At 42.5% G+C, this 26,225-nt stretch overlaps 1 protein-coding gene across 1 annotated transcript in view; it reads right to left on the bottom strand.

Moving 5' to 3' along the window:
* Nucleotides 1-26,225, bottom strand: part of SCARF2 (scavenger receptor class F member 2) — a 220,973-nt gene that overhangs the window by 60,522 nt on the left and 134,226 nt on the right. The window contains exon 7 of the mRNA XM_044289047.1: nucleotides 21,818-21,921. Within this exon, the coding sequence (XP_044144982.1) occupies nucleotides 21,818-21,921 (104 nt within the window). The remainder of the gene's footprint in view (nucleotides 1-21,817; nucleotides 21,922-26,225) is intronic.

A 26,225-nucleotide genomic window follows, 5' to 3' on the forward strand; every position in this document is an offset into this window, starting at 1 on the left:
GCTTGGCCATTAACAAGGCAGACTGGCTAATAAGTGTGGTCCTCATTATTTTTATTAAGGGCTGCTGCAGCCTAAATGGCCACATGGTATCCAACTGCAGCCCAGGTACATCGAAACCATGACATGCCATGTGGTCGTACGCCAAATTGTTGGGCAAGTACATGCATTAAAGTCACATTCACATGCATCTATCGTTAATTTGAAACCTGCCACAAAAATTTTGCCAAATATAGTTACCGTACTTTGCAAAGTTGCTTCATTTTTTTATGTATAAAAAAAATACTAAATGGTCGTAAGAATGCACGTATCCATTATTAGGCTGAAGAAAGTATTCCTTTTTGTTCTGGACCTATTACTTAAAGGGGTAGCCTGAGTTCAATTAAAACTTGAGCAGCCCCTGTAAATGTGATAAAAGTAACAAAAAAAGCAATACTTACCCCTTTTCTCTCTTCCAGATTGCTGAGCTCCGTCCGTTCCTCCCTGCTTATGACATCTTCCTGGCTGCAGTGGTGACATTCCACATACACAGGTCACCATCCAGCCAATCACTGATCTCTGCAGTATACAGGATGTCACTTCTGAGACCAATGATTGGCTGCAGGTCCGTCCTGTGTGCACAGAATGTCACCTCTGCAGCCAGGAAAACAAACTGCAGCGGGGAGGACTGGACCTGAGCACAGAACTGTAATCTTGGAACAAAGGAGTGAGTATAGCTTCTTTTGTTATTTTAGCACAGGGGCTGCTCAAATTTCCATTTAACTCAGGTAACACATTTAAAGGGGTTGTCCCAGGAAAAATATTCTATAGTGTTCAAACCAGCACCTGGATCTAAATACTTTTGTAATTGCATGTAATAAAATTTTTTGCATAGCCACTGAGTTATTCAATAAAATGTATCGGTATAGCGCCACCTCCTGTTTTTTTTATTTATTATTTCTTTGACCTGCTCACTTAGAAGGCCGCACATGCTCAGTTTCATCCTTTCACTCCCTCCTGAGTTGTGATAGGGAAAGTTGAGACACGCCCCCTCAGCAGCAATAGAAAATACACTCTCCTTGAGTTTTCAGTCTGGCAGAGCAATGAATCTGGAGATCTCTGGATCCATGTGAGGTACAGGGCTGGTTCTAGCTGTGTTAGAAAGGGATTGTCACGTGCTATATGATGTCTGATTTTCAGTTTTTACATTAGTCATGGGATAACCTCTTTAAAGCACCTGTGAATTTTTTGTTCTTCGTTTTTTCATCTCCGTATTTCAAGACCAATAACTTTTTAATTTTTTTCGCTGACATAGCCATATTTTTTATGCAGGACGGGTTGTATTTTTTATTGCATCATTTTGGGGGACCTCTACCCTATTCTCTTAAAAAGAATTTGGGGAGTGACAGTAAAACAAATCAATTCAATTCCGCCATTGTTTTTAGGGTTTTGTTCTTTAAGTATTCATTGTGAGGTAAAAATGACATAATGTTACCTTTATTCTGCTGTTTAGACAAATTACATAGATACTTAAAGGGGTTGTCCGGGTTCAGAGCTGACATATCCCCATTTTCACCCAGGCAGCCCACCTGACTTAAGCATCGGAGCAGTTCATGCTCCGATGCTCTCCTTTGCCCTGGGCTAAATCGCGCAGGACAAAGGCATTTTCTGGAGTTCCGGTGACAAATCGGGCTCTACATAGGGCTGCCAGGCGGAGGCTTCCGCCCAGCAGTGAGCCTGGTGACGTTACTGACACTGATGGTCAATCTTTAGTGCTGCCCTAGCCGGTAAAACGGCTAGGGCAGCGCTAAAGCCCGCCCATCAGAGCCGGTGACGTCACCGAACACATTGCTGGGCTCGGCAGTGTGTTATTGTAAATAAAATAGCCCTTGCCCTGCGCGATTCAGCTTTAAACCCAGACAATACGTTTAATTTATATTTTTGTAAGTTTTACTACTTTAAAAAAAATTTAAAGCAATTTTTTTTTTACAAAGGAGATTGCTTTCTGTCGCCATATTCGGACATTCACAATTTATTTCTTATTGACCTAGAAAAGCAAAAACCATGACAACTCTGGCATTTGGGATTTATTTTTATGGTGTTCACCATGCCGGTTAAATAATGGGATAATTTAATAGATTGGGTTGTTACCGACACAACAAAACCAATTATGTTTATCTTTATGGGAAAAAGTGTTTTTTGTTGTTTTATTTTTATTTTATTCAACTATTTATCACATTTTTTTGATATGCAATTCAATTTAATAATCTGATCACTTATAATCTACATTATAATACTTTTTAACAGTGTATAAGGATACTTATGGGCATTGTATTACATCTAGAGGCTGGTTGTAATAGTGCCCGGAAAATGGAAGGCTTGGGGGCCTTCAGAAGGCCCCCGGCTGCTGTGACAACAACTCATTATCCAGGGATTGTGTTTGTGGTTGATTTTTACTTATAAGGACAAACAGGGCCGTCTTTACCAAGGGGCAAAAGGGGCAGCTGCCCTGGGCCCAGTTGCTCCTGGGGGGCCCAAGGCAGCTGCCTCTTGAGCCCTGCTAGCTACTGCCCCGGGTGTCAGGCTGTCGGCTACACAGGCATCATGATCGTACTGTGTTAATGATCTTAATTCTAGGACCTTAATGAGTTTTGCTCTAGGACCTTAATGACATCATTACCATGTGACCAGTAACCTAGCAATTACTGGTCACATGGCTATGAGGTCATCACAGGTCCTACTGAGTGTTGGTTAACTATGTTAACTGTGGAGCTTTTTTGTGTAAAGATTACATCAGAAAAAGGTGACAGGGGCTGTTTTGTTAATATACTGTAAACTACTGTATAGTGGGGTGTGGTGGGCTGTATACTGTGTGGTGGGCTATATATTGTGTGGTGGGCTGTATATTGTGTAATGGGCTGTATATTGTGTGGTGGCCTGTATACTGTGTGGGGGCCTGTATACTGTGTGGGGGCCTGTATACTGTGTGGTGGGCCTGTATACTGTGTGGTGGGCCTGTATAGTGGGGGGGAGTGCTATACTGCTGTACTGTATAGTGTGGGGGGGCTGTATCGTTTATAGTTTGGGGTGCTGTATACAGTGAGGTGCTGTATACTGTGGGCTGCTATACTGCTCTACTATATACTGTGGGGTACTGTATAGTGTATGGTGCTATACCAGATGTGTGGATTTTTTGTGTGTGTGTTGTAGTGGAGGGCGTGATTGCCTGCTAAGGTGTGGGAAGGCGGGATCCAGGGGGCCCATGTAAATTTTTGCCCAGGGTCCAATCAATATTAAAGACGGCCCCGAGGACAAAGATATTAAAGATTTTTGTAATGTGCTTTATTGGGGAACGATGTGTGAAGAGTCTTCTTATCATAGCTGTAACAGCTTTGCCAAGGAGAATATGTTCTCATACTGCAGAAGAGCCCTGTGTGTAACATGGAGAGGCTTCCAGCCTGCCCCCATCACCTTGCACCGACATCTTTAATGCTCAGTAAAATGTTAAAGACAGACTATCCTTAATAACGCTCAGTTACAGCTTTGATAGAAGAATCTTTAAACAAGAACAACAGGATATAAAGATAGGTCATCAATATTAAAATCAACATGGTGGCTCAGTGGTTAGCCCTGGTGCCTTGCAGCTCTGAGGTCCTAGGTTTGAATCCGACTAAGGACAACATCTGCATGGAGATTGTATGTTCTCCCTGTGTTTGTGTGGGTTTCCTTTGGTTTCCTTCCACACGCCAAAGACATAATGACAGGGAACTTAGATTGTGACCTCCATTGGGGACAGTTGGATGCTAATGTCTGTAAAGCACTGTGGAATATAGTAGCGCTATATAAGTGCATAAAATAAATTATAAATAAATAAAATCCTGGAAAAACCCTTTAATAAGTTACCCCTAAAATGCTATGGGCCTATAGTGTACTTCTGTGGGTCTCTGATTTTAAATGAAGGCACACAGATGTTTTCTCACCTACTCCATAAAAATCCATGAGAAAAAAATTGTAGCATGCAGCATCATAAACAGGGGAGAACATTGTGCCTCATGTAAGTCAATGTATGCAGCAAATACTGTACTTCTTATTTTACTCAGTGTCTTAAAGAGGACCTGTCACATTTTCTGTCCATTTTAGTAAACATATCTTCTCCATACAATGACAATTCTCAATATTTTTTTCTTAGAATTGTCTGTTGTGCAGTTTCTCTGTTATTGCTACTAAAGATTAATGAACAAAATGACAATTGGGTGTTGTCATTTCCCTTGTCGAGTAGGTGGGTCCCTACACTGGTAGCACAGTATCAGACTGTGTAGGCACACATCACCAACTGGTAACACCCACCACCCAGTCAATTTATTCATAAATTCCTAGGAGGAATAAGAAGAACGGCAGAACATCATTCTACGAAAAGAGGCTCAGAATTGTCATTTTATGGGCAATACAGGGTGTCAGGTGGGCTGAAAGGTCCCCTTTAACCTTCAAAGTTAGATATCATTGATCTTCATGGACTATAATACCAGTGTGCTAACTGCTACAAAACAGTCTTCTGCTAATTCTTCCTTGTCAAATTACTCAAGACTTAGAAGTACCTTAAAGGACAGTACCTGCGGGGGGTAGTCCACTACAGCGTTCATCTATCTCCAGCAGCCCCATAGAGCTAAATGGGACAGCACATTCTCGTGATAGGGTAATAGGTGGTGAAACCCCTTTAAAGTGAATGCTCTTCAGCAGAATTTCCTCCCCAATGTGGGGTATAGCAACCACTGGGGCTCTTCTCTCCTCGATTACAATGCTGCACTTCTACCAGCTTCAAAAGGGCGTGGTTGGGAAAACCCCTATTTCTAGTAAATAAAAGATGTGCACAGACGGGTTTATGGTCCTGTCAGCCTGCATTATCTCAAATACATGCTGTGACAAGGAATCTAAGGGCTGTATTACACAAACAGATTAGCTGAGATTTTCTGACCAATCATTGGTCAGATGACTGTTTACACACGCAGATCTTTTGTTATACACACCAACTATTGGTCTGATTGGACAGACATTGGTCAGATACTCTGTTGGTGTAGCCTAGCGGCACCAGTATCTGGCTATGTGCGATGAGTTTGAGCAAACACCTTGCAGTACTTTAGTCCAATATTTGCTGTGCACAGGGTGCTTAGCTAAAGGCTTATGGGACGTGGTGCAAGAGTTCAGCTTGGGCCCCCTTCCCTCAGTGCTTTGTGGCCAGGGGCAAGGGCGCACCTAGCCTTCCTGCTGCCTGAGCCAAAAATTGAAATGGTACCCCCCTCATGCCAAATTCTTGACATAACTCCTTCCCTCCACCCAGAGATGTAACTTGAAGATTCTGAACTCCAGTGCAAAATCAGTGACAGAGCCCTCCTAGCATGCACCTTCTATAATACTGGTGTCTTCTTCTGCGGCACAAGGGTCTTTGGGCCCCTCAAGCTCCTGGGCCTGGTAGCGACTGCTACCCCTGCACCCCCTATAGCTACACCCATGGCTGTATAGTTAGGAATTATAACCCAGTGCTAATAATGTGAAGACAAAGGCAGCAGAATAGTTTGTGTTTAAGTTTTCCAAAATGTGACTTTGGAAACCCGGTCAGGATGCTGTAGTCACATTCCCACTTGTGTCATACACAAGCCATCTGCAGAACCAAAAGTGCTATTTTTGATGAAAGGAGACAATTTTTACTCCCAGATGAATCATTCTCCCTTTTGTCGACTGTCAGTATAGTGTACGCCAAGAAAAAACACACAAGTGGATGGGATATAGATGGACGGCACTGTAGGCCAGCAGCATATGGTAAGAAGACATTTGGGTCATGTTGTTTAGGAATGTGTGCGCTAATCTGCATGCTTTATATACCTGGGTGAGATGTAAAAGCCATATGCTTCCTGTAAAAAAAAAAGCATGTCATGTATGTCTAAAAAAAAAAAAAAAAAAAAACACTTGGTGTTGAGGATTTTTTTTAATAGTTTGTTGATGGATTTTTGTTACCATGCAAGATTTTTATGTTTTTTATCACTACTTTTTATACCTTATTTTTCCATGGAAATCGACATAATTGTTGAATCTGTGGTAGCATATGATACAGGTCCTTCTCAAAAAATTAGCATATTGTGATAAAGTTCATTATTTTCTGTAATGTACTGATAAACATTAGACTTTCATATATTTTAGATTTATTACACACCAACTGAAGTAGTTCAAGCCTTTTATTGTTTTAATATTGATGATTTTGGCATACAGCTCATGAAAACCCAAATTTCCTATCTCAAAAAATTAGCATATTTAATCCGACCAATAAAAGAAAAGTGTTTTTAATACAAAAAAAGTCAACCTTCAAATAATTATGTTCAGTTATGCACTCAATACTTGGTCAGGAATCCTTTTGCAGAAATGACTGCTTCAATGCGGCGTGGCATGGAGGCAATCAGCCTGTGGCACTGCTGAGGTGTTATGGAGGCCCAGGATGCTTCGATAGCGGCCTTAAGCTCATCCAGAGTGTTGGGTCTTGCGTCTCTCAACTTTCTCTTCCCAATATCCCACAGATTCTCTATGGGGTTCAGGTCAGGAGAGTTGGCAGGCCAATTGAGCACAGTAATACCATGGTCAGTAAACCATTTACCAGTGATTTTGGCACTGTGAGCAGGTGCCAGGTCGTGCTGAAAAATGAAATCTTCATCTCCATAATGCTTTTCAGCAGATGGAAGCATGAAGTGCTCCAAAATCTCCTGATAGCTAGCTGCATTGACTCTGCCCTTGATAAAACACAGTGGACCAACACCAGCAGCTGACATGGCACCCCCGACCATCACTGACTGTGGGTACTTGACACTGGACTTCAGGCATTTTGGCATTTCCCTCTCCCCAGTCTTCCTCCAGACTCTGGCACCTTGATTTCCGAATGACATGCAACAGTCCAGTGCTGCTTCTCTGTAGCCCAGGTCAGGCGCTTCTGCCGCTGTTTCTGGTTCAAAAGTGGCTTGACCTGGGGAATGCGGCACCTGCAGCCCATTTCCTGCACACGCCTGTACACGGTGGCTCTGGATGTTTCTACTCCAGACTCAGTCCACTGCTTCCGCAGGTCCCCCAAGGTCTGGAATCGGTCCTTCTCCACAATCTTCCTCAGGGTCCGGTCACCTCTTCTCGTTGTGCAGCGTTTTCTGCCACACTTTTTCCTTCCCACAGACTTCCCACTGAGGTGCCTTGATACAGCACTCTGGGAACAGCCTATTCGTTCAGAAATTTCTTTCTGTGTCTTACCCTCTTGCTTGAGGGTGTCAATGATGGCCTTCTGGACAGCAGTCAGGTCGGCAGTCTTACCCATGATTGCGGTTTTGAGTAATGAACCAGGCTGGGAGTTTTTAAAAGCCTCAGGAATCTTTTGCAGGTGTTTAGAGTTAATTAGTTGATTCAGATGATTAGGTTAATAGCTCATTTAGAGAACCTTTTCATGATATGCTAATTTTTTTAGATAGGAATTTTGGGTTTTCATGAGCTGTATGCCAAAATCATCAATATTAAAACAATAAAAGGCTTGAACTACTTAAGTTGGTGTGTAATGAATCTAAAATATATGAAAGTCTAATGTTTATCAGTACATTACAGAAAATAATGAACTTTATCACAATATGCAAATTTTTTGAGAAGGACCTGTATATTGAAGTCATTTTTGGAAACGTGTAGATATGGTGCTCTGATACATACTGTAAGCAGTAGGCCATATGCTCACGGTGACTCCGCATCCATAATTACTCTTTGTGCTAACCTATGGTGCCTTCATACAGCATTACATTACTGAAGAATATTCCCCTAAGAGCAATGTTCTTAGTTAGGGGATCTCTCTGACATCGATGTGCATTAATTAGGCATAGGAAAAGAGGTTGTCGTCACGAACCAATCTTTGTAATATCATCTGTGTAATAATATTACATATGATTGAAGCCGGGAATCAATTCCATACAAAACTCATTAAAGCCACCATATTCAGGAGGGACTCAAGGACATAAATTTCATAAATGCCATACAATCCTTCTAACTAAAGATCCCTCCCTCATATAGGCATACTTCCCTGTCTATTTTTCTGATCTTCATACAGAACTACTTAACTCATACAGAACTTCTGTAAGCTTCTGGCGACTGCAGGCAGACCCAATTTCATCATTTAACTCCATAGGAGAAGCAATGTGTAACATACAAAACAGAATGTCAACCCTAACAAAGATATATTATGAATTATATCAGTGCTGAAATTTGGACCTATATATAAAACTAAATGAAAGACTGGATACTATAAAAAAAAATGCATTTATTTTACATACTGTATATATTAGGATAAGGTGAGGCATATATAAATAATAGTAATTAAAGGGGTTGTCCCACAAAAAAACATTCTATATTTTTCAAACCTGCACCGGGATCTGAATACCTTTGTAATTGCATGTAATCACAAGGACAGTGAACCCTAACCTAGAACCCAGCCCGCTTTCCCTACCCACTTGCAGTATAAGCCCTACTTGGCAGAACCGCAACTGGACAATGGTCCCTACTCTAAATAAGTGCAAAGACGAACAAACACCAACAGACAACACAAAAGCAAAACCATGGGTCAGCACCAGACAGGCTATGCAGTACCAAACGCGAGAGACAGAGAGTGGTCAGAAGACAAGCCGGGGTCAGAATCAGACAGGCTGCACAGTACCAAACGCAAGAGACAGAGAGTGGTCAGAAGACAAGCCGGGGTCAGAACCAGACAGGCTGCACAGTACCAAATACATGAGACAGATAGTGGTCAGAAAACAAGCCGAGGTCAGAAGTACAGAGGAATCAGTATGAAAATGCAGGAACAGGGAACAAAGACCCTAGCTAGTGAGCCAAACAAGACTATCACTGGCAATGGTGTATGGCCAGGAAGGGATTTAAATAGAGCGTCAAGTCCCTGGATCAGAATCTGATAGGTCCATGACTCGGCGCTCCATTAGTCAGAAACACTAGTACACAGTAATAGAGCAGCTGAGCTAATCAGCCCACTGCTAATCTCCCTCAGCACACGCCCGCTGCAGGGAGAAACAGAGCACTGCATTCTGTTAATATGGATGCGGTCGCGTCTCTCCCAACATGGCCATGTCGTGGCTGAGGATTGATCTGCTAGAGCCTGGACAGGTAAGTTTATTACATCCTCATTTCTCTGTCCTTCTCTGTAAGGGTCCATTCACACGTCCGCAAACGGGTCCGCATCAATTTTGCAATATTGAGAACGGGTGCGGACCCATTAATTCTCTATGGGTCTGGAAGAGATGCGGAGAGCACACTATGTGCTCTCCGTATCCGCATTCCCGGAGCGCGGCCGCAACTCCGCAAAAAAATAGAACGTGTCCTATTCTTGTCTGCAATTGCAGACAAGAATAAGAAGTTCTATGGGGGGTGCCGGCTGGGTGTATTGCAGATCCGCAATACACCACGGACGTGTGAATGGACCCTAACATTGCTAAGGTGGGCGCACATGCTCAGTTTCATTCTTCAACTGCCAGCAGCCATATCTACAGTTAATAAGCTGTGACAGTTACCGGGACAGAGCTGCAGCAGAATGGGCATGTCCTATGGGAAAAGATGAGTCCTTTGAGCTGCTAGCCTGAAATAAATCTAAAAAGTATTTGGAGCAATGAATGGGGCTGTGTCTGGATGCAGGTGAGCGTTGTAGAACTGCATATATATGGGCTGTGTGTGTGGTCCCCAAGAAATGCTGCCCGTGTGACGGCCCAGTTTCCTGGATCCACCTCAGCTTATGTATGCGACAACGGACCCAAGGCTGGGCTGGAACTCACAGCATCATAGATCACTAAGATGCAGTTAGTTTGTCTCAGAAAAGCTAGAGTTGGTCCTGGGAATTTGGCTATGACATAGACCGCATTTCACAGACCGCACACAGCCTATGTGAATTTTAGACTTCATGTACCGTATGACATCTGATTATAATTTTTTTTACAATAATCATCGGATAACCCCTTTAATAGTGCATGTAGCGACCAATCATATTTCACATTATAGATCTCTCACTGTTACAATGGGTCAGATTTATTAATCTTGTCTACAATATAGTGGCTCATAATTGACAATACATTTGGTGATGGGCTAGAAATTTTGTCTGACTTTACGTCACCTATTGGTTCTCTTTGTGCATAAATTGTTAGATCTTAGGCTATGTGCCATTGTTGAGTGGTAAACACCAAACAAGAAAGCTAGGTGCAGTGAATTATTTTTTGCTGTATAAATAGGTCTAAAACTTTAAGTGGCATCATGCTCCAGGTATGCGCCCCAATTTTGGCCCATTTTGTGACAAAGTCTAGATTATTAAATGTGGGCTGATATTTCACAATAACCAGACGGAGACTGTCCAAATGTCTCAAAACAACTAGCGTTCTGGAAATTGCATTCAGATGTTGTCTGCTTTGTGTAATGTTCCATTTTATTGTGCTGTGTGGGTGTTCTACCTCTGGGAAAATGCATCTTGTAAGTAATCTGATTACTCATCTGAATTAGTTTTATGAATTCTTCTCAGTTGTTTTTTGTAATAACCTTTCTATACTGTATAATGTCAGAGAAGCAATGTAACTTCTTGATGCCCAAATCGAAACATGAGAAATGAGCGTAACATTCAGCAGAAACCATGTCAGATATGATGAGGTCCTATTCTTAGCAGTAGGTGTTTTTATGTACGTGAAACATGGGAAACTGGCTGTTTATGCATGGGGGTTAATGGGACATAACAAATGTTTCGCAATGTGTTGATTTCAATTCTCAATTGATTTTACAACTTTTGCTCAGAATGATTTAAAGGGAATCTGTCACCTAGTTTTACCCTATAGAGCTGCGGACATGCAGGGATAGATCGCCGCTAGCATGTCCGCAATATACCTGTCCCATAGGGCTGTGTGGTTTTATTTAGTTTAAAAAACGATTTTATAGATATGTAAATTAGCCAAGTAAGGTGCCCAAGGCGTGGTTACTTACGGTTAAGGAGCCCAGCACCGCCCCCTGTGAAGGAGCCCAGCACCGCCCGCATCCAGGAATCCCCTCCTTGCTCACAAAGTTACAGTGCCGTAATCTCGTGATGCGAGCTAGCGCATGCGCAGTTCGTTCACTGAGGCTGATGCCAGCGAAGGGAACGAACACTTTGCCGGCACTGTGCATGCGCTAGCTCGCGCATCGCGAGATTGCGGCACTGTAACTTTGTGAGCAAGGACGAGATTCCTGGATGCGGGCGGTGCTGGGCTCCTTCACAGGGGGCGGTGCTGGGCTCCTTAACCGTAAGTAACCACGCCTTGGGCACCTTACTTGGCTAATTTACATATCTATAAAATCATTTTTTAAACTAAATAAAACCACACAGAGCTATGGGACAGGTATATTGCGAACATGCTAGCAGCGATCTATCCCTGCATGTCCGCAGCTCTATAGGGTAAAAGTAGGTTTAAAGGTGTTGTCCAATTTCGGCCTTTCACAACCAAGGTGGGAATAATCTATAGTTAGCGTGAGCCTGCTTCTGAGTTATGGCAACGGCATAGCATGCTGTGCTACAATATTTGCGTAGCTCCTGTTCACTGCTTTGGAAGTTATGGAAATAGCACTGCCTTCTGGGATGTTTCCGTAACTCCACCTCCCCAACGCTTACTGTGGCTTATTCTCGTTTCGGACATTTAATTAATCTAGCCATATATTAATTTAAGAATAAAAAACTCATTCACTGTTCCTGGGTGTTACCATTTGGGCATGTGTCACTACATAGTATGACACTGTCCAGTGCTGACTGTGTAGAGACACACCCCTTTGACAAGAGGAATGGTAACACCTAGTAAATTTTTTGATTATTTTCTAGGAGGTATGGCACAGAGTTCTAAGAATAGATGGTCCAAAATAATTATTTTATGCAGAGTACAATTATTTCCATCTCGGCTTTTTCCTCTCAGCCTCTCCCACACCACCTTGATTGACAGAGTCAGACGACCCCAGCATGTAACATTACTATGAACATCGGGCATGTTCAGAACAGACCTCTGTCTTAGTCTGACCTGAAGGAACTGAACTGTGCATGCACTGATCGTATATGTGTGAGATTTCCATTAGGATAAAGTGGGAGTGGCTGGGAGGATGAAGTGGCGGAGCTAAGGTGCACCAGTTGCTCAAGTCTTTCCTTGGATTAAACACTGAATTTCTCAGGATTGCAGATCAGTTTAGAAAACAATGGGTAGGAGTGCAGTATGTGGGGGTCTGCCCTAACCAGCATTGTGCTTAGGTTAAAGCATTTTTGCAGGTGACAGACCCCCTTTACACAGCCAGCAGAAATAGTTAAAATGGTGGGGAACTGAAATACAAGGTATATTGCAAACTTTTATAAACTATAACTAAAGGGGCTGTCTGAGTGTTTAAAACTGATGACATATCCTCAGGATAGTTTATTAATATATGACCAGTGGGGGTCCTCCTCTAGGAGGAGCTTCTTGAAGAGGCCTGACCACTCCGTTGAGTTGCAGGGGCTTTTCCTAGGCCAGTGACTTCACATTCATCAGTCACATGGCCCTGCCAAACATATACAAATGATCTATCCTGAGAATATATAATCAGTATTAAACACTCAGAAAACGCCTTTGAAAAATAATTAAGAAAAATGGTTGAAGAAACAGCCCCACTTTTGTCTGGTATGTCATTCAGCAGACACAAACCAGGGATGGCAGCCATAGTTTTGTAATCTCACATAATCCTTCAAGCTTTAGGCTAGTTTCACACTAGCGGCAGCCTTCTCCGGCAGGCTGTCGCTAATGTGAAACTAGCCTTTTATTTAGCTAAAATAAAAAATTTCAGTAACCTAAATCTAGTCGAAGCCATTTAACAGCTGTCAAATGCTTGCTCAGCACTGTAGAACTAGCATACCAATGGAAAAAAGACATTTTGGAAGTGATTATGTTTTTTTTGATGAAACAGTTCTGGGAAATTCATTTTATATAAAACCACATATACTGCATATTTTGTAAATTTTTACCCTGCAGGGAAAAAATGCTGAAGTGCTGGTGCCCATTCTTCCTATGTCTGATCCCCCACGTGATGATATACTGCACATCCATACTAAAACATTTAGGCTGGGTTCAGACCTGAGCGTCCTGACCTGAGCGCTGTGTATGCGCGATTCTCCGGCGTCTCACATACGCGGCTCCGGTAGTATGCGAACGCCCATTGTCGCACGTTCCCGGAAGTCTATGTACGGGAACGCGCGACAAGATGCCCCAAAGAAGCTCCTGTACTTCTTGGGGCATCGGGCGTTTTACAGCGCGATCGTACGCGCTGTAAAACGCTCAGGTGAGAACCATTCCCATAGGGAATCATTGGTTCTTGCCTGTTGAGCGTTTTACAGCGCGTAGGAATGCTCTGTAAAACGCTCAGGTCTGAACCCAGCCTCAGGGTGGATTTGTATTTCAGTTCCTCCTATATGGCATCCAAGTAATCAATATCTACATCGAAACTAATCCTAAAGTTAAAATGAGTTTTCCAGGAGTAGAAAACTCATGACCGTCAACATCTGATCGGTGTGGATCAGACCCTCAGCACCCCTGCCAATCAGCTGTTGGAAGGGGTCACAGCACTTGCCCATGCTTTGCAGCATACTCCTTGGCCTGTGATTTCACATCCTTCAGTCACATGGTCTTTGTGCAGCTCAGTCCCATTCAACTAAATTAGACTGAGCTCAATACCAAGCACAGCCACTATGCCATGTAGAGCGCTGTGCTTGGTCAACCATGAATAGGCCGCAACACTCATCCGAGTGCCCTTTCAAACAGCTGATTTATGGGGTGCCGGGAGTCTAACCCACACTGATCAGATATTGATGACCTATCCTAAAGACTAGGTCATCAATAATTAACTCTTGGAAAACCCTTTTAAATAAAACTTTTATGCAGGTATTTGACTGGTTTAGGGCCTCAAGGTCTGTGTATGAAATCTCAAGAAGGAATATCTGTTATGCACCACCTCCTAAGATCCCGCAGTAGGTATAAAATATTGTATCAGTGTTGTCCAGAGTGTTGCTTTAATTTATGCTATTTTCACACATGTGGCACAGAAATTCTGTAGGCTGTTTGAGCAGAGAACAGTCTGGCAGAGTTCTCTGGATCCGGCAGAGCAGGATAGTGTTGCTTGCCTGGAGGACCTCATTGACTATAATAGGAACCGTCAAGAATCTGGCTGCTCCCTGGCATAAATGCCAGGATTCGGCTGGACTAAAACAGTTGCGCGCAGCAATATCTGAATGGCTGAATCCCGGCTGAATTTATGGGCCCAGCAGGCACGCAGCACTGTCTGGCAATGCCAGATTCAGAAAAGTCCTTCAGGCTGATCTCTGCTGAAACAGCCTGGCGGATTGCTGTGCTGCTTGTGTGAAACTACCCTTAGGCTACTTTTACACTAGCGTTTTTTGCGGATCCAACATGGATCTGCAAAAACGCTTCCGTTACAATAATGCAACCGCATGCATCTGTCATGAACGGATCCGGTTGTATTATGTCTTCTATAGCCATGGCGGATCCGCCTTGAACTCCATTGAAAGTCAATGGGGGACAGCTCCTTTTTCTCTTGTGTCAGATTGTGTGAGAGAAAACGGATCCGTCCCCATTGACTTACATTGTGCGTCAGAACGGATCCGTTTGGCTCAGTTTCGTCAGACGGACAGCAAGACGCTGCAGGCAGCGTTATGGTGTCCACCTCCAGAGCGGAATGGTGACTGAACGGAGGCAAACTGATGCATTCTGAGCGGATCCTTTTCCATTTAGTATGTATTAGGGCAAAACTGATCTGTTTTGTACCGCTTGTGAGAGCCCTGAACGGATCTCACAAACGGAAAGCCAAGACGCCAGTGTGAAAGTAGCCTAACATTGGCATAAAAACTGTCAAAACTGATGCATAACAGTCCTAATAGTCAAAGGAAAGAACAGAGACTTCAAAAGGACTCTAATACACAGAAACGAACAATTCAATCTTGTATCAAACCTTCCATATAAATTAGTTTAACAATTGTTTCCTTAAGTATGACATCAACACCCAGGCTCTTTCCCAAAAACACTTTCTCCTCAATGAACTTTTATACCATTATAAAACACTCTTAAAACATTAACAAGTCAATAGCAGAAAGTGTTTGCCCTGTGATCAAATAAAAAATGACTTTCGGCATATTTTAAGAGCCACCAAAATGTACTGTACTAAGGATTACCGTAACAAGCATTTCTGACGTCCAATAAATCAACCTTTCAATTGGCAAATCTAACTCTTTTCCACACTCTTCCCAATATCAGACTTACAATTTCAGCCAAGCAAGTCGGGCCAAGAAGCAATGTCCCAGGAGGAGCAAATAAAATGCTTGTTATGTTGCCTGCTGGATAAAACACTTCCTCCCTGTAATGCTGGAAAGGTTCTGCTAGGTATAAAATAACCCTCTGAGCATATGTGGTCAGTGTTGTGAAAGTGGATGAGACGCTCCACTCATCCGGTGTTTGCTAATGCTTGGATCTTATACACCTAGTTCAGCTGCAGAACTAAATACGTATCCCTCTGACATACTGTAAGGACTTCCTAGTCATTTATTACCGGCACTGAGATGGCCTACCCATGGCCAACGTTACTGTTACCTTCGCTCAATGCACAAGATTTCCGTAGACTAGACAAAATGCTCCCTACATTCCTTGTCTGAGAAAACGGTGATTTATAGTTTTATTCACCTCTACCCTAAATCTAGCAAGGATTTCAGGTGAATCCAGAAGGGTATATCACAATATCCCTAACTACAACCTAAGGTTCTATTACAACTGCATCGGGTCGAGGAGTAATTAGAATACCTCAGTAACGTAACTTTTTGAACGTTCAAAGAGGGACACTTATGGTTCATTGCATGAAAGATCCATTTTTCCTGCATATTTTTACACTTCAATAGTTTTCTCTTACAGTGCAAAAATTATCCAAATATAGAAATTTCTAAAATTCTAATAGCTTGAAATAATGAAATTATATACATATACAGATAGGAAACAGGCAAACACTTTCTGGATCAATATAATAAATGCAGTATTGAAAACCTACACCTCAGATAAAAAAGAGGGACAGAGGGACTTGGGTAAAAAAGAGGGATTGTCTCTCCAAAAGAGGGACATTTGGGAGGTTTGCAGTAATATGGTGCCATATGGTGGCACACAGTGTTCAAATGGCTCCATAAGTACAAAACTGCAGAGACCACTATGTACTGACTTACAGGCCCAGGGCCTGCTCCAGGTTCATTCACCATGGCATGTGAGAGTGTTAAAAAACGGAAGAGCGGGCTTCCTGCTCAGACGCGCCTTCCCCCAGTGGAGATCAGGGAAAGCACCCTGTTCTAAAAATGGGCTGCAGCCTGTACTAGGCTTCCAGGCTCATTGTTAGTATATCCCAGTTCAGGCCACTAGGTGGCAGCACTAAACTGTGATATAGTGATTTCTTTAGAGAATAATGGAGCAATTTCCATTATTCTGTATAAGTTGCAATCTGATGAAGTAATTTATAAAAAGTAAAAATAAAAGTTTTGAAAATATTTTAAAAAATATTATCTCCCAAGAAAATTGAATAAAAAGTGATCAAGTCATACACACCCCAAAATGGTATTGTCAAACTAGACAGATTTTCCTCAAATGAGCCCCCACATATCACCGTAGATATAACTTAGTTATGGGGGTCACCGGGGAGCAGGGGTTCTGTTAGGGTTCCCACCTTTCCCGACAAAAAATAATAGTTACACAAATTAAAAAGTTTGGTGTGTCTATTTAAGTTTTATTTAGCCTCTATTTTTAAAATATTTCTGCTGGGATTTGAACTCACAGCCATCTACATTAAAGTCAAGAACCTTAAACACTGGGCTATAGAGCTTCATGTTAACCTGCTTTACATATATTATGGCTAAAAACCTCAGTAGTAGTTTCCTACATATTATGCATTCATATATATCATAAGTATGATTATATATATATATATATATATATATATATATATGATCATATATATATATATATATATATATATATTAGTAATTACACATTTATTTTCTGCCATATATTTGTTACAAATTTTTTTTTTTATACTTCTGCTGTATAGGAATACCTAATACATGAGAAACTACTATGGAGGTTTTGCTAGCACAGTTTAGCTAGCACAGTTTAGCATTGAGCTCCATAGCTCAGTGGTTAAGGTTCTTGCCCCTAATGTAGAAGGTTGCGAGTTCAAATCCTGGCAGAATCATTTCAAAAATAGAGGCTAAATTATATTTAAATACACTGCGTGTTCCCAAGCATACTAACAATGCTTGGAGATACCCCCTTCATGTTCGTAGCACTGATATGTATGGAAATAGCAATATATGGAGTCAGAGCAGGGACTCCTAAGCAAGGAACTAGAGTCCTGACTGTTCAGTAACACTGGGGGATTTCCTGTACAGCGATCTTCCGCATAGACCTGAGTGGGCCCGGATTTGCCGGGTGCTGATGCCAGCCCTGTACAGGCCCCATGCACAGTTCTGCATGATGCCCAACTGGCATCAACATAACGGCTCTCATGGAGAATACAATTTAATACTATTCTTTCTGAATACAATGCAAAATATATTCAGCTTTTTTCAACCCCTAAATTTAGCTACGTTTTACTCATTTAGTGAGCTTCTCCAACAACTGGATATAGGGAAGTGGGCTGAATGTGAAGCCTAGTAAAGAAATGGTCCACCCTGCTTCCTGTGACACATGCAACAGAAATTTAATTCTGATGTCATTTTCATTCTGATGTCATAACTGCATCAAGAGTAGAAAAATTCTGTCTTTCAAAATTCAGACAATTTCCATATTTCACTAATATCTATACAGAGCATTTTTGGTAGTACGTATCCATCTATTTGTATTATTGTTCCCAGTGTAACTTACCAGCACTTTTCCACACGGAAATATGGCGGCTATGTTTCCTACCTAAATTGTGCTGTGTGTGACTACAAGCAATGGCCATCATTTCCAACAGGGGCAAAATATATTAAGACCGCCATTTTAGATGCCGGTCTTGAAAAAGCCCCATATCTGGCAGAGGATCCTCTCCATAACTTCGGCGCATCCAGCGCAACATTTAGTCCATTTTCTATGCCCACAATTTTAGACCTAGTGTTAGTGGGGAGAGGACGCAGATAGCGGCGCAACAGCCACCTGCGCCTGAAATACGCCTAATATAGGCGTATTTATTTCAGTATAATAAATGACCCCCTCTTTATGAATCTAAACAAATGTCTTGATACATTTTCCACTATACTTTTCAATGCAACTGTACTAGAATATTGGTGCATCAGCATTGAAACCTATGTCCCAATGAACGGTTGGTGCCTTTAATTCTAAGTGTCTTTAATTCATCTGGTTTCTCGAACTTAAGCAAGCTTTTGTCTTCCGAATGTAGCAGTAGCCTCAGGACAACTAATTTACGTCTGCACAAAATAAACCACAAAGGAATACCTTTCCTTCACCAGCATGCATTTTTTATTTCATTCTGTAATTACACTTTAAATGAGTTTAGAAGCACTGTTTAATTAGAAGAGACTGCATTCATGTATAGCAGTCCTGTAAATGACTGCGACATATTGATCGATCAATAAGAAGACTGCAAGATAATCAATTAAAATATGCACTGTGTGAGTTAAACTATCGGGGCACCTACACATTACACCTACAGGAGCATTTATTTGACATGGTTGAGGACAGTGCTCTATGCCGGCCAGTCAAGTTTTTCTGCACCAAACTTACTCAACCATACTTTTATACATCGTACCGGCTGTAAAGTTTGGTGGAGGAAGTTTAATTCTTTTGGGTTGTTTTTCAGAGGTTGGCCTTAGTTCTAGTGAAGCAAAATATTAATGTTTCAGCATACCAGGGGCAGACTGGCCATAGACCCTACAGGGAAATTTCCCAGTGGGATGATGCATAGGGGATAGCCTGAGCCCTTCTTATGGCCACTGGCCAGACACGATCTGATGCTCTAAGCATTAATTAATGCTAGGCGCATATGGGTATTTACTCCCCTGGCCAACAGCTGCCCTCTTAAACTCAACTTTATCACCATCCTCAGGACGGTGATACAGTTAAATACTGTGACGAAGGCGAGAGGATTTTGCGCTGCACTGTGTTATTTTCATCTGCTTAGGCAGTATTTTGCACTGTGGTATTTTCGTCTGCTGAGGCAGTATTTTGTGCTGCACTGTGGTATTTTCGTCTGCTGAGGCAGTATTTTGTGCTGCACTGTGGTATTTTCGTCTGCTGAGGCAGTATTTTGTGCTGCACTGTGGTATTTTCGTCTGCTGAGGCAGTATTTTGTGCTGCACTGTGGTATTTTCATCTGCTGAGGCAGTATTGTGTGCTGCACTGTGGTATTTTCGTCTGCTGAGGCAGTATTTTGTGCTGCACTGTGCTATTTGTTTCTGCTGGGGCAGTATTTTGTGCTGCACTGTGGTATTTCATCTGCTGAGGCAGTGTTTTGTGCTGCACTGTGGTATTTTCGTCTGCTGAGGCAGTATTTTGTGCTGCACTGTGGTATTTTTCGTCTGCTGAGGCAGTATTTTGTGCTGCACTGTGGTATTTTCATCTGCTGAAGCAGTATTTTGTGCTGCACTGTGGTATTTTCGTCTGCTGAGGCAGTATTGTGTGCTGCACTGTGGTATTTTCGTCTGCTGAGGCAGTATTGTGTGCTGCACTGTGGTATTTTTGTCTGCTGAGGCAGTATTTTGTGCTGCACTGTGCTATTTGTTTCTGCTGGGGCAGTATTTTGTGCTGCACTGTGCTATTTGTTTCTGCTGGGGCAGTATTTTGTGCTGCACTGTGGTATTTCATCTGCTGAGGCAGTATTTTGTGCTGCACTGTGGTATTTTCTTCTGCTAAGGCCTCATGCACACGACCGTATTTTTTAACGTCCCGCAAAACATGGTTCCGTTGTACCGTGATCCGTGCCCGTTTTTTCTTCCGTGGGTCTGCCGTGATTTTTGGAGGATCCACGGACATGAAAAATGAAATAAAATTCTAAGTCAAGTTTGCCATTGAAATGATAGGAAAAAACGGACACGGATCACGGACACGGATCACGGACACGGATGACAATCTTGGGTGCATCCGTGATTTTCACGGACCCATTGACTTGAATGGGCCCGTGAACCGTTGGCCGTGAAAAAAATAGGACAGGTCATATTTTTTTCACGGCCTAGAAACACGGGTCACGGGCACGGTGTAAAAACGGTGCACAAGCCGAGTTTTCAACGGCCCCATTGAAAGTCAATGGGTCCGCGAAAAAACACGGAAAACGGCACAACGGCCACGGATGCACACAACGGTCGTGTGCATGAGGCCTAAGGCTGGGTTCACACCTGAGCGTTTAACAGCGCGTTCCTACGCGCTGTAAAACGCTCAACAAGGAGAAACCAATGATTCCCTATGGGAATGGTTCACACTTGGGCGTTTTACAGCGCGTACGATCGCGCTGTAAAACGCCCGACGCTCCAAAAAGTACATGAGCGACTTTTGGGGCGTTTGTGGCCATAGGACACTGTAGTGAATCACACAAACGCGCGTCAAACGCGCGTTTACTATTACAAAAACGCGCATAAAAATGCGCGTCAAAAACGCGCGTAAAACGCGCGTTTGCGCAACACTCAAGTGTGAACCCAGCCTTAGGCAGTATTTTGTGCTGCACTGTGCTATTTTCTTCTGCTAAGGCAGTATTTTGTGCTGCACTGTGGTATTTCATCTGCTGAGGCAGTATTTTGTGCTGCACTGTGGTATTTGTTTCTGCTGGGGCAGTATTTTGTGCTGCACTACACTATTTCAGGCCCACCTTCTGTCAATTTGCTTAACATAGGGCCCAGTCCGCCCATGCAACATACCAAGACATTATGGACAACTGTATGCTTCCAACTTTGCGGGAACAGTTTGGGGAAGGCCCTTTTCTATTCCAGCCCCAATGGACAAAGCAAGGTCCATCAAGGCATGGTTGGGTAAGGGCTGTTTCACACCAGCGGATGCCGTGCGTGACATCCGCTCCGTGAAAGAGTGCCAAGACCCGATGCAGACTGCAGAGGTACGGAGCAGTAACATGACTGATAATGCTCCGTGCCTCTCTGTGATCTCTTTACTACGAAATCACAGTGAGATAAAGTTGTCACTGTGATTTTGTAGTAAAGAGGACACAGAGAGGCACGGAGCATTATCAGTCATGTTAATGCTCCGTGCCTCTGCAGTCTGCCTCAGGTCTTGGCACTCTTTCACGGAGCGGATGTCACGCACGGCATCCGCTCGTGTGAAACAGCCCTAAGTTTCATGTAGAAGAAGTTGACTGGCCTGCACAGAGCCCTGGCACCAACCCCATCGAACACCTTTGTGATGAACTAGAGTGGAGTTTGGGAGCTAGGCCCTCTCGTCTAATATCAGTGTCTGATCTCACAAATGTTCTTCTGGACGAAAGGGAAACATTTCCTACGGACACACTCCAAAATCTTGTAGAAAGCCTTCCCAGAAGAGTGGAACCAGTGTATCATTCCATCATTTTTTTTTCAGGTTGAGCTCAACAGCAATAACTTCCACATGAAATTGGAGACAAACAGAGGTGAAGTGCATTTAACATAAGGCTGTCTTAACTAACTAACTTCTTATATATCCGGCAGAAGTAATATTTTTATATTTCGAACCAGATCATAACAAGCCCTTTACAGTATTAGGCATGGATCAATAGTAATACCAATAGCATGTCCTAGACTTACCCATATGGCAGGCTCCAGTGACAGCATCACACTTATCATCATGGCAATTACACAACTGGTGACAATTGACTCCAAACTGGCCGGCTGGACAAGTTACGTTGCAGCTACAAATGACACAAGCAATGATGTTATCTGAGATTATATGTAGAATGTATGTATTCAACACATCTTCATATATTGTAATAAGAACTTTTATAACCAATGTGTTGAATTGGAATTCACAGTAAAAGCCATATTCTGACAATGTATCTGATTTCCTGCCATGAATGACCCAAAATAATTTAATGGACTGGATCCTGATTGCTTGTGAAGATTTCTTTCAGTCCCACAGATGGCACTATGAATGAGTGAACTGGTTGCAATGAAAGCTGGGAACCAGCGGTATTAGTATGCGCCACGGCTTACATATTCAATATTTATAACACGATACACGAAACACGGGCGCAAAGCAAAATACATGGAGCTAATAAACAGAGGGCAGCTATGACATACCCTAGAGGTAAAAGCACAATACTCACATTGCGAAATTCCATATGTTTTATTAACAGGTTAATATTTTGTAAAATTGTGCTATCGTCGAGGTTACAACTGAACATTTACACAATTACAGAGAAAAACGACACTGCGCCACGCCACTAAACGTGTTTATGTGTAGACTGTTTCCCAGGGACATTCCTGCAGAACGATCTTGTGGTAGAAGTCTGGCGGCACATATGTGCATGATGTATACAGCTAGAGCAGACATGGCTAATGTTGGCATCGCTTCTTATTTAGGAAAACAGTGAATATATGAACAATCAAATGAGTAAATTGCAGAGAGCAGAATCCAGATGTGGAGACAATAAGGGGATGTAGATTCAGGGCGAGTGCCACAGGGACTACGTAGTCATGTGACACCGATTGTTTGTAGGGGAAGCGCGCTTCCTTATGACTCATACTGTATTTTAATCACCAAAGTATGGGGGTGGGGGGCTTAGTAAGTTTTTTTGTACACAGCAAATGGTTCTCATTAAACAATCTTGCAGAATAATATTATCATTTTGTTTACGTGTACGGTTTTTATGCTTTTTTTCATTATAAAGGTACAGTATATATATCCTCTTTAGTTTGCAATCTGTATCTGTCTTTGGCCTCTTGCACACGACCTTATGTATTTTGCAGTCCGCAAAAAACGGATCTGCAAAAAATATGAATGACATCCGTGTGCATTTTGATGAACGGAACAGCTGGCCCTCCGTAGAACAGTACCGTAATGTGGACAATAATAGGACATGTTCTATTTTTTTTTGCGGAATGGAAATACGAGCGTACGGAAACGGAATGCACACAGAGTAACTTCAGTTTTTTTGCGTACCCATTGAAGTGAATGGTTCTGTATACAGTCCGCAGAAAAAACAGAACGGACACGGAAAGAAAACACGTTTATGTGCAAGAGGCCTTTGGAAATTTAACACTGTTAGGCCTCATGCACACAAACGGATTTTCTTTCAGTGTCCGTTCCGTTTTTTTTATTTCAATGGGTCCGCAAAAAAAAAAAGTTACTCCGTGTGCAATCCGTTTCCGTATGTCCATATTTCCGTTCCGCAAAAATATAGAACATGTCCTAAACGCGCGTCACCTCTATCCAAGAGTGGCAAATAAAATACTGATAATTATATCGCAAGGAGTGCCGGTTCTTTCTTCTAATCATGTCCTATTATTGTCAGCATTACGCACAAGGATAGTACTGTTCTATTAGGGGCCAGCTGTTCCGTTCCGGATCTGTTTTTTGCTGACCGCAAAATACATACGTTCGTGTGCATGAGGCCTTATGCTGGTGTCCTACTCTACCATTAAGGGCTCGTTCACACGAACGTGGGTGTCCCATTCCCACATTGCAGAAATTCCTGCAGATATCCAAATGATCTGAATTAGGATTGTTGAAATCCATGTGCTTGCTAATGAAACAATCCCATTCAGGTGAATAAAGCTTACAGTATATGCCATGCACCACATTTATTAAGTGTTCTAAACATTTGCTTGACAAGTGGCCAAGGGTGTGGCTTAGCAGAAAGGGTGCACGGCTTAAAGGGGTTATCCAAGAGTATAGGGTGTCCCCCCATGTGCTGGGCCCCCCACATGGCAAATACTTACCCCGTTCCCTGCGGCGCTCCTGGTCCCCACACCATTGCTGCTGCTTCTCCCCATGCATGGATGAAAACATCCGATGTTAGGGGGAGCAGCCAATGGCAGGCGGTGACAGGGACGAGCCTCCTTGGCGTGACCGGCGGCGCTAGGGAGGCTCGTTACCGTCCCTGCCTGCCATTGGCTGCTCCCCCGACAACGGTTGTTTTTATCCGTGTGCAGGGAGAAGAAGCAGCGGCAGTGCGGGGACCAGGAGCGCCACAGGGAGAGGGGAGCGGGGTAAGTATATTCCATGTTGGGGGCCCGGCACATGGGGGGACACTTTATACTCTTGGATAACCCCTTTAAGATGCATCAATGCTCACAGAATTTGCACAAAAATGTTGGTGCAAAATACTGGCAAAAAGTAAGAAAACCAAAAATGGGTTAAGTTAGACAAAAGTAGCCAAATTCACTCCTAATGTATCAAGCAGTGTTTGCCACTGTGATAAGGCCGGGTTCACATCACCGTTTCTGTTTTCTATTCTTCTGACCCATCAGAAGAACAGAAAACTACAAAAAAACTGATCCTGTGTTTTAAGCATCCGTTATTCTCAATTATTCACATTTTGCATCAGTATTAGACATTTTCATCTGGGAGCCTTTATTTTAGACAGAAAAAATGCTTTGTGTAGGACTTTTTTTGTAAAATAACGTATCTCAGGCGGAAATGTCTAAAACGGATGCAAAATGCAGGATCCATTTTCTTTTTGTTGTTTTCTGTTCTTCTGACGGATCAGAAGAACAGAAAACCAAACCGTGATGTGAACCCAGCCTTAGGCCTCATTCACACATACGTGGACCACGGTCCGTGAAAACCCGGCCTGCCGTTCCTGCTGAGCGCACAGCGTCATTGGTTCCTATGATGGCAGGCTGGGTTTACACAGACCGTGGTCCACGTATGTGTGAATGAGGCCTTAGTTTGGTGCACATTCAGACTGTCTAGTCTAGGTTTATGTTAAATATGTAACAGGATTAGTAATAAATATCAACTGCATTTCAGTGTCAGAATCCTTACAAGATATCTCATATGCCAAGCGGAAATAATGGAAAAACAGCAGAAACTTGAAAAAGCATCACATGCTTCATGGTCTTAACACGACGACATTTCCTTTTCAAAGGAAAACAGAGAACTGATTTTAATCTCCGAAACCATATGTCAGATCTTCCATTTATCACACCGTAATGTATCAAGGGAGACATTTATCAATTGTGGTTTTGTTTGTGTCAATTTACAGTCTGTCTTTTGGTTCTCTTATTTTACCATATTTATGAACAAGGTTTTATAAACTCATCGCACATGCAATGTGGCTGCGCTTTTTTTCATTAGAATTTTGTGAAAAGGTTCAATATTCTAGGCTCAAAGTGTCACACTCTAGTCAGCTAATTAATCCATACCCCCTGAGCAAAGGGGATCTCAAAATTGTGACTTTGGGGTCTCATAAGCTATAAGCCATAATCATCCAAATTATAACAAATAAAGGCTTGAAATATCTCGCTTTGCCTGTAATGAGTCTCATATGTTAGTTTCACCTTTTAAGTTGCATTACTGAAATAAATGAACTTATTCAAATTTTTCGAGTTTCATCTGTATATGAACATTATGTGGCAGTCATTCCATCTGATAATTACTGTACTTTTTATGTTCTGTAATGACTTTGCACTATTAGGTTGGGTTACAAGTGACTGAAAATCCAGTGGAAAAATCCTCATGTGGTTTTTGATGCATTTCTGCAGCAAAAAACACATGAAAGTATTACATGCGGTTTACATGAACTTTTGGTTCTCTTATTTTACCATATTTATGAACAAGGTTTTATAAACTCATCGCACATGCAATGTGGCTGCGCCTTTTTTCATAATAATACGCCAGAGGGGCACCAGTCGTACTCTGCGCCTTTCTGCAGAACTTTGTGTGACATTTAAAATTGTCGCACATTATAAATGCCCCTAAAAAGTGATCTAATGGGGGGTGGTGTAGCTCTCCAAAAGTTGCAGAATTTTGCACAAAAAGTCACATGCAACATCCCTTGCGACTTTTTACCATCAGAACACTGGCCTAGCAGTCTCGATAAATGTCCCTCTAAGGCCTCATTCACACGACTATGGTTTGGGTCTGCATCCAAGCCGCATCTTCTGACCCATTCACTTCATTGGGGCCGAAAAAAATGCGGACAGCACTCCGTGTGCTGTTTGCATCCGCACGTCCAGCAAAAAAAATAATAATTTAGAAAATATCTTATTC

Source organism: Bufo gargarizans, chromosome 1 (genome assembly GCF_014858855.1).
Source record: "Bufo gargarizans isolate SCDJY-AF-19 chromosome 1, ASM1485885v1, whole genome shotgun sequence".
NCBI lineage: Eukaryota > Metazoa > Chordata > Amphibia > Anura > Bufonidae > Bufo > Bufo gargarizans.